The following is a 10,515-nucleotide window of genomic DNA, read 5'->3' on the forward strand; positions in this document are numbered from 1 at the left end:
CGCCTCCCCCCTCGCATATTGTACTTTTTATTGCATATTTATCACTGAAAGGGAGGGCACATAAAACTGTCAGTTGTTACGTGACTGCTATTGGTTTTCGTTGCAAGGTTTTACAGTCTCAATTTATGGACTATTCATAAAATTTTATTATACGTAAAATGTTAGAGGAATTGAAACGCTTTAACTTCTCGAAAGATAAGAGGCTTCCAATTACAATGGAACTCTTGGCTAGGATAATTGAAAAGTTGCCATCTATTATTCTGCATATGAATCTTTACTTTTTGCGGCAGCTTTTTCAGTCGCCTTTCATGGCTTTCTTAGAGTTGGAGAATTGGTTTACACAAAATTAGGCAAAGTGCAAAATATAATATCAGTACATGGTACACAAATTTTATGCGGAGCAAAAGTGGGGCTCATAAGGCTTCACATAACGCACTCTAAGGGGGATCAAACTGGTAAAGGTATTTCTATTGATATAAGGAAGACAGACACTCCAATTTGTCCAACACAGCTATTAAAAAGATACCTAACAGTAAGACCAAATAAAAATGGTCCTCTACTTAGTCAATTTAGTGGAAAATATGTGTCTCGTTATCAGTTCTTCTGTATATTGACCAAGGCATTAAATGTAATAGGTATTGATTCAAGTAGCTACAAGTCCCATTCATTCAGAATTGGTGCAGCTTCAGAAGCCTCAGCTAAGGGAATTTCTAATAAGGAAATTACGAAACTGGGACGATGGAAATCTGTTGCATATAGGTCATACATTAGATTGGAATACTTTTAGTTTGATGTGGTCATGGACTAAGCAAAGAAATTATTGTTTATCAATGTAAATAGTTTGTACATGTGTTATTAAAAAAAAGTAATTGTGTTTTAATAAGTATGCTTGAGAGATATGAGAAAAAAATCGGTTTTGATAATTGGCTCGTCCATTGTAAAACATGCATTTACCCATGCCCGTACCACTTATGACGGCATCCATTTGGGTTTGAAGCGGAAAAATTGTACTATTTGGTGGCAAGGTAAAGAGGGGCATGAATTGGGACGAATTAGTACCAAGGATAAAATATTTTTTAAAATTTGAACAGGAACCAGATTTTTTAATTGTACATTGTGGGGGCAACAACATATACTCCTGCAAGTTACATAATTTTAGATGTCAAATTAAGGGATAACTGTATAAGGTTTCAGAATTGCAACCTAAAACTAAACTTATTTGGTCCCAGATACAACAGAGGCTTTTTTGGCGGAATGGCCAAAACATTAAGTCTCTGAACCGGGCTGCTGTAAGGATTAAAAATTTTGCTGGTTGGTTATGTCTCAAGTCTGGTAGAGGATATATAAAATATACTGAAATAAGGTGGAATGAGAAAGGACTATTCCGCAAGGACGGTGTCCCTCTTTCAAACATAGGGAATACACTATTTTTGTAGAGAATTCAATGTTTTCTCCAGGAAGTTGTTTAAGCGTTACTAATGAAAGAAAATGCACATGTAATACTTTGGTGTACAAACTGTGCGGTTACAAATGCAATAATGTTTTGTTAGTTCTAGTCGTGCACTTGCAATAGTGTGTGATGATGTTCGTTTATTCAAAGGCTTTGCCTGATAAGGGATTGATATAATTATGTATTCACAAAAAGTAAAAAAGCCACGGCTTGTTGTGTCGTTTCTTTTGATTTCATGGCGGTGTGCGCATGTTTAACATGTGACCATGTGGCAGGAAAGCGACACGACGCCAATCTTGCACCATGTTCACATAATGGACTATAATATCTGTTACTGGGCTTCTGTTCCCAGGGCCAGTATTCTTAAAGTCAATGTCAGTATTCATAAATGGACAGTAATGATAAAGTGCTCTTTTTGTACAAATGGTTCTAATTGATCATTCTTGGTCCATGCTTAATTTATAATTGATAAATTGTGATCCATGCTAATGTTATAATTGATTAATCGTGATCCATGCTAATGTTTTAATTGATCAATCGTGATCCATTCTAATGTTGTAACTGATTGACAGTGATCCACGCTAATGTGTTCTTCGTGATTCATGATCATGCTAATGTGTCATCTTGATTTATGATAATGTTTGATAAATTTGTATCGTAAGCCTAAATCCATCAATTGGAAACACAACTTCAAAATACTGATGGATTCAGTCGAGGATTATGCCAGGCAATCGGTTAAAGGCGAGAAAGAAGACGTAGACACTCTTTCCGAATAGATTAAGGCTGTGAGGTCGTTGATACAAATCAGAATTAAGAAACTGAATGGGTCTATCAATACCCATGCTACGTCAATCTTTAAAGACCCAAATGTTGCAAAACACTTGTCCTACCTCCATGACAAATATGTTGTTGTCCCCGCAGATAAAGCCCCCAAACAACACCGTTTTTGTGTGTAAATCACATTACATAAACTGCTTGATAAATGAATTAGGTATTGACAATTCACTTGGAAACCCAACATATACCCCCACGACACTTACTAAAGAGGAAATCCTGTATAATCATAGGTCTATTCTATGTTCCTTTGGAATTTCAACCAAAGATGAAGAACTGGATCTTTCATCACTGTATTGGATACCTAAACTACATAAGTGTCCTTACAAACAACGGTATATTGCTGGGTCTTCCAAGTGCTCCACGAAACCTCTTTCTTAATTATTAACATCAATTTTATCAGTAATCAAAGCCGGGCTTCAAAATTATTGTGAAACTGCCTATTCTAGAGGTGGCGTGAATCAGATGTGGATACTGAAAAATTCCAAAGATCTTTTAGAGTACATACAATCTAAGACTCTTTCATCTTGCAACAGTATTAAAACATTTGACTTTTCTACACTTTACACAAGTATTCCCCATTCCAAACTAAAAGACAAATTGAAAGAGTTGGTATTGCTTTGTTTTATAAAAAAAGAATGGCCAACGTAGATACAAGTATCTTGTCTTAAGGAGGGATAAATCCTACTTTGTAAAACATCACTCTGTTTCAAACAAAAATTCTCTGCAACTGACATTATCAAGATGCTTGATTTCTTGATTGGCAACATATTTGTTACATTTGGAGGACGTGTTTTTCAACAAACTATCGGCATTCCCATGGGAACCAACTGTGCCCCTCTTCTTGCCGACTTGTTTATTTATTCTTATGAGACTGACTTCATACAGGAACTTCTTAGGAAGAAAGAAAAGAAGTTAGCAGTATCCTTTATCTTTACTTTCCGCTATATAGATGATGTTCTCTCACAAAATAATACACAATTTGGTGACTATGTTGAACGCATCTATCCCATCGAACTAGTGATAAAGGATACAACAGATACAGTTAAGTCCGCCTCATATCTTGACTTACATCTAGAAATTGACAACGAGGGTCGGTTGAAAACAAAACATTACGACAAAAGAGATGATTTCAGCTTCCCAATTGTGAACTTTCCATTTCTATGTAGCAACATACCCGGTGCGCCTGCATACGGAGTATATATCTCCCAAGTGATACGATATTCCCGGGCTTGTATTTCCTATCATGATTTCCTTGATAGAGGGTTGCTGCTCAAAAGGAAGCTATTAAACCATGAGTTCCAAATGGTGAAGTTGAAATCATCCCTTCGTTAATTTTACGGACGCCATCACGAGCTGTTTGACCGTTATGGAATATCCGTTTCACAGATGATAGCGGATATGTTCCTAATGTCGTAACTACAATCCCGTTCCCTTTTCACGAATGTCACCTACCGAATTAGACTATTTACCGGGTTTGTACTAACATGAGCAACACGAAGGGTGCCACATGTGATCACCCCCAGTTTATAGTGGGGTTCGTGTTGCTTTTTCTTTAGTTTTCTATGTTGTGTTTTATGTACTATTGTTTGTCTGTTTGTCTTTTTCTTTTTTAGCCATAGCCTTGTCAGTTTCTTTTCGATTTATGAGTTTGAATGTTTGAATGTCCCTCTGGTATCTTTCGCCCCTCTTTTGTGAGCCGTGGGCTTTTTTGGTCAATTAAAATAATGGTTCATTTTATATCTCTTTGGTATTTATTCAAGCATGAATCTTAAGTTAATTCAACCTTTACTAATAGGGGATAGCTTGCTTTAACTTTGTGAACTTGCAGTCTCAGTTGGTATTCGAGTTACCTTTCTTGATACAGTTTCTATATATGTAGGTCTGCGATTTTCTGAAAATCAAACTTCGCTTCTCGGAAAAGGGTCATGTGGCCCAGTGAACCAATAACGTTTGTGACGTCAGTATATCGTTTGCATCAGCGTTCAGAGATTTGAAGAAGAATAAGCAGACATTTTTTCGACAGAGAAAAGTTCGAAGTTTTGTATAAATATTTCTATGTAATGTGAGAAAAACCCACCCTCCCACCTCTTGATTTGAAAATGTGTGTATTTTGTCGATATACTGCTGCTGTTTTGATTTATTTTTCAGGTTTTTTATGGACAGTATATTATTTCTATGTACCCAATGTTGTATGATGATTCGTCATGGCTCACCAAGAGTGTAGAAATTCCAAGATGACTCAAGAAGAGACTTAGTTAGTAATATTCCGTTTAAATTTTGATCGTTATTCTATAATTGAACTCTCTAACGTGAGGGTACCCAAATTGCACCTATTTTGACAGTTTTTTCACCTACGTTGTTTTATGATCCAGACAAAAGTTTCCATTCTGTGTTTATTTCGTATACGTATTCTTATTTACTATATAGTTACACCAATTTAATTTTGAATCCATATTGAATCATAGAAAAATGGGTTTGAACCGACCTCCTAACGATCCATGATTTTGTTGTGAGGTGTACCCAAATTGCATCCATGCTTAAATTCACATCTTTAAAAATCGAGTAAACAGATGTTTTGTTTTTTTTTCTTCAAATATTTAAAACAATTTGACATTAGACCATGCTTACTATTCATTTTTTTAGAAATGGATGCTTGTAACATATTTTATTTGCTCATTTTTAAAAGATGACCTTTTTGTGAACGTCGCATGGCGACGGATCCGTAGATTTTACCTTTCCCAGTGAATGCTTCATCTGTTGATATACTGTGAACGTTTTGTGTATATTTAAATATATTTACCTATGTTGAAAGACGTGTACAATGTCAAATCATAAAAATACAAATTGTTTAGTCTCAGAGAAAATTGTAAGATTTCCTCGCCTATTTTTGTTGAAACGGTGTAATTTGGGTACTCGGTGCAATTTGGGTACTGTGACGTTACACCTTTAATAATGGACTAAATCGTTGAAATACTTTGACACAGAAGCGTAGGATCAATGAACATTTTCATTCTCTTAGAATTCAAATAATGTTTTGAAGGACCATCTTAAGCAGATCGGCGGGAAAGCGACACATCGCCAATAATCTTGCACCATATTCACATAATGGACTATAATATCCGTTACTGAGCTTCTGTTCCCAGTATTATTAAAGCCAATGTCAGTATTCATAAATGGACAGTACTGATAAAGTTTTGTATAGATGGTTCTAATTGATCATTCTTGATCCATGCTAATGTTATAATTGATTAATCGTGATCCATGCTAATGTTTTAATTGATCAATCGTGATCCATTCTAATATGTTATAACTGATCAACAGTGATCCACGCTAATGTGTTAATTTTGATCATATGTGATTCATGATCATGCTTATGTTTCATCTTGATTTATGATAATGTTTGATAAATTTGTGAGCCGATGCCTTTATTTTGTGAACTAAAATAGTTGTTCATTTTATATCTCTTTGGTATTTATTCAAGCATTAATCTTAAGTTAAAGTTTTGATATCTGCTTAAGGGTCTAATTATAATTACTTGGGTAATTCCTTTTTTCGTCAACTGATTTTGTTAAGTACATTATGTCTCGTTTGAAGAATGAATTGTATTGAAGTATGACTATAATATGTCTTAGCATGTGTACATATTGTGCAATGAGGTGTACATTTTTAAATGTTTTATTGACGACCTATTTCATTTCCTTGCAATTAAAAATGACGTAGCTGAAGTGCATGCAGACTAATGAGTTTTAATCGTTTTAAGGTGGATAGTACAAAGAATGTATGAATACATCTATAACCACTAAAAACTTATATATATATATGATATACAACGATGATTCAGTTCTAAGATGTTTTTCTAAAATCATATTAAGATGCGAAAAAATAATATATACCTGCAACAAGAATGTTACATTCAGGTGATAACAACTCGGATCGCTTGGAAAGAGAAGTCTTTTCAATGTCTGGAAAGATACTATTCAAATCTTGTTGAAAGTTGACTGGCAGGTCTTTATAAAAGTTTGAGACTTTGTCATACAGTTTTATCAATTTCTCTGTGTTTCCTCTGTGGTATAGCAATTCTTGATGTAAAACTATTCCTCCCTGAAAAGATAATTAAATGAATATGTTTTACGATGAAAATGATGCAAACTTATTAAATATATATTGATATATGTATACTGAAAAAATGCTATAGTTTGACCTGACAAAGTTGGGTCAACACCTGTGTCCACATTTGGATTGATATCTCAGCGACCATAAGGTGTATGTTTCTTTCAGCACTACGGGGTTGTTTTTTTCAGAGTAGTCTGATGTTGTTGATTGTTTCCTGTTATCTTTTTTTTTATTGATTATTCAAAGCATTGTTTTCTACGCAAATTGATAAGAATATTCAGTGGTTGCTGCTATGACATAGCGACTGGAACTGATTAAGAATAATCGTGTTCTTTATGATCAACACCCATTGCTGTCAATTCAATATTGCAACACATATTTGTATATACCCCAAATAACCTAAATAAAAATATACAATTTGTATAAAATGCACTTATTTTTTTCTAACAAGATAAACAATAATAATGTTTGAAAGATGCCTATGTAATGTAGGTTGTATTATGAGTTTCATAATTTTTTTCAAATATATTCTGTCAGTAATGTGTAGTAATGTAATATCAAGAAATACATATGAAAAAAATCAAAATGGCCAAGGTATTTGAAAATTGAAATTTAACGGGGATATTATTTTCTATAGTGAAACGTCTGCAATCGACATTTAAAACCATTGAATGTGGTTTTTTTTTCCATAATTTTTGTACCCTGCAATTTACCTTATACTCCACTATGGTTATATGATAGTGATTATATCTGAACTTAGCTTGTCTCCCTAATATACTAAAACTAACCCAACTATTCTATGTTGTACGATTTGGTTTCTGTTACACTAAGTTAAATGAGAGTAAAACTGAGGTATTCCTCAAGGTAATGTATATGTAAGCAACACAAACCAATGAATTAAGTTCATCGAAACTTAAACTGCTGTAGCAGGTCATCAGGATTTGAAACGCCTATTCACAAAACTAAATTAATTTAGACTATAACAGATATAAATTAGGAGTTCTTCCTTTATTGATATTATCTGCAATATACCTTTCCAACTAAGCGCTGAATAGATTCCATTATAACTTATATCTTTTAGTCTTTGGTAAAAAGGGGAAATGACTAATGCACATTAATATCATGCTATATAATAAAAATAACACTTTATAAATTACATGGGTTTGATTGGCTTTTCTGAATTTACCTTCGTCGTAGAAATGGTCAAACCTGAGCATTTTAAAGCCAGGGATGCATATATATGTAGTAGAACTATTTGACATATAGATGTCACAACAAAACCAAATTTATACATTTCCATTTTTAAAAAATTAGCACACTTCAAAACTGGAACCTCCATATCAACTTTGACCAGGTTATCATACATAACTAATGGTAGTTATGGTAGTTTTAACAGATTTTTTAATACATATATTGACTACAAAAAGTTTCACTTTTCCCTAATTTGAGAGGTGGAAATGTTGATGAGAATGAATTGTATGTTTATGTGCAAGAATTTGCATGGAGAAGACATTATTCTAGGTACTGATTTATAGTATCACATTTCCTTTTCAATTTTGGTTAAATTTCCTCCGTCTTTATTATGAGATTGTCTGTTGAAATGAGTTTGAAATAACTATTGATGTTGCAGTAGAAGGTAATGGTGGGAGATTCGTGCATTTTTGAAAAAAAGTGAGATACATCCTTTAACTCTTGTTGACGAGGTAAGCAACGTTTTAGAATAAAAAATCGTTATTATTACAGCTTTCATTCATGTATTTCAGTTCTAAAGTTAGCATATAACTAATGTTGTGCTGCAAATCTGTATGGTGTGCTGTCCACATGCCTATAAGTCAATTTCCGAATTGCAATTATTTGTGTTCTTGCAAAGTCGGTAAGAATTTATACTTTTAACGAGGAGTTGATGAACAACGTCATGTGGATCAATAATCTGTTTGTTTGTTGCAAATTCAAAAATTAATGATGAACGATAAATGATTAAAATGTTAACTTATCTAACGTAAAAATCTTCGAGTTCGGCATTTTAAAAAAAATATATGAGATATCATTAATTATAATTATTTCTAATGCTATGGTCAGTTTATCCATAATCATAATAAAAGATTACAAGATTCAATAGTTATTAAAGTCTCGCCACATACATAATATATATATTATATACAGTAAAATACATTTCAGATTAAGAAAAACAGGAATAAACAAGTTACAATGTATGTGCCATTCTTAAAAGAATTATGAGAGACTATATTCATGATATTATTAAATATTCATTTACACATTATAAAACACATATTTTCATAAAAATTGTAATATTTTTAAATACTATTATTAAGTTATGTATATATTAAATAATTTCTTCCATAAAATCATTATTAAAAAGTGACACTACAGTGAACATATTTTGTCTTAAATCGTTATGTAGAGGACATTTTAAAATCACATGATTTTCATCTTTTATTTCGTTAGTACAGTTAAAATTTTGAGAAAGCCGTCAACTGAAGGTAACCAATCCTTAAGATTAACAGTGTTATTACTGATCACCCCTCACCTAGCGAAATTAACAGATTTGTGATTTATATAGCCGAATCGTTAAAATCTTAATTTTAATTTGCTTTCCAGTTTCCTATTATCAATGCAAAGACTATATTAATGAATGTACTCAAAATTCTACAATCTAAACAGTTACCTTTTCTTCCTCGGACGCTGTATGTTCCTTGTCCCACTCATTTAACAAAACTTTAATAATCTCATCCTTTGCTTTTATACCTTTAGTATTTAGTCCCCACGATCTTGCAAATCTAAAACCTGTAGAAACATCAGGAATACCGATTATATCGTCTCGACATTGAATATCATACTCTCTAGAAGACATTTTGATATGACCGTCACTTTACTTCATCCACAAATCTTCCATCTTGTTGGATTTTTGTCATGATTTTTTGGTAACTATTAATGTACAGATTCAACAAAAGAATCCTTGTGATAATAGCATATTACATTTATTTTCCTTCCTTGTCTATGCTTCAGTATAGTTCAGAGCGACAATAGTCCTATCGTTCCTTACAGATTTGGACGATTTTAAATTGCTGTGATATAGATATGTCATTAAGATAATAACCATTTGTTAAACAAATAAATAACCAAACAATAAGACCTCTAAATCTTTTAATTTAAATAATTAATTGTTTTGTAGGTATAGTCAACTAAAATATTCAATAAAAGAGGATCTTTGAGGGCTCAACGTGAGCAAGTTTGTTTCTTAAAGCATAAAAATTAACCACAAAATTAGTTGGTTTGTGTAAACTAAAAATTACTGAAATCTCTAAAAACAAAAATGCGCATACATTCGGCATGTCTGTTTTCCTGTGACATATTTCTAACACTGAAGATGGGATACATGTATATAGATTCATAAGTTCAAGGCATTTACATTTTTTCAAGAAGAAGCCAATTGGAAAAAGTAGGTTGCCTTTTTCGGTTCACAATCTGTAAGTATCCTTATGAAATAATTTAAATCATCGTATTATATAAATCTATTAACTCAGAGAGAATCCTGGTGACAAACATATTCACCCATCCTAAACTGAATTCTTCAAATTTCTGAACATTCTATATGCGATGAACATTTTAATTGTTAGTTTCCTACGGCCACGTTATTACTGGTCACTTGAACATTGTCAATAACACTTCTTTGCGAAATGTGTTATCTAAAGGTTCGAAATATCGTGAGCCTTAATCCATCAATTGGAAACACAACTTCAAAACACTGATGGATTCAGTCGAGGATTATGACAGACAATGGGCTAAACGCGAAGAAGAAGACGTAGATACTCTTTCCGAATGGGTTAAGGCTATGAGGTCGTTGATACAATTTAGAATTTAAACAACCGAATGGGTATATGAATACATATGCTACACCGATCTTTAATGACCCAAATGCTGCTAAATACATGTCCTACCTCCATGACAAAAATATTGTCCCCACAGATAAATCCCCAAACAACATCGTGTGTGTGTGTAAATCACATTACATAAAAGATAAAAGAATTAGGTATTGACTAAATTCGATTGGAAACTCAACATACCCCCACGACACTTTCCAAGGAGTAAATTCT

The 10,515-nt window shown here is 33.0% G+C and overlaps 1 protein-coding gene across 1 annotated transcript in view; it reads right to left on the reverse strand.

Moving 5' to 3' along the window:
- The window catches only part of LOC127704566 (uncharacterized), a 28,533-nt gene extending 19,008 nt beyond the window's left edge, over nt 1–9,525 (reverse strand). The window contains exons 1-2 of the mRNA XM_052208711.1: nt 9,087–9,525; nt 6,181–6,388 (exon numbers count right to left, since the gene is read on the reverse strand). Of these exons, the coding sequence (XP_052064671.1) occupies nt 6,181–6,388; nt 9,087–9,272 (394 nt within the window). The 5' untranslated portion in view covers nt 9,273–9,525. The remainder of the gene's footprint in view (nt 1–6,180; nt 6,389–9,086) is intronic.
- Nucleotides 9,526–10,515: the final 990 nt, after the last annotated feature.

The sequence above is a fragment of the Mytilus californianus genome, unplaced genomic scaffold, assembly GCF_021869535.1.
Source record: "Mytilus californianus isolate M0D057914Y unplaced genomic scaffold, xbMytCali1.0.p SCAF_1, whole genome shotgun sequence".
Lineage (NCBI taxonomy): Eukaryota > Metazoa > Mollusca > Bivalvia > Mytilida > Mytilidae > Mytilus > Mytilus californianus.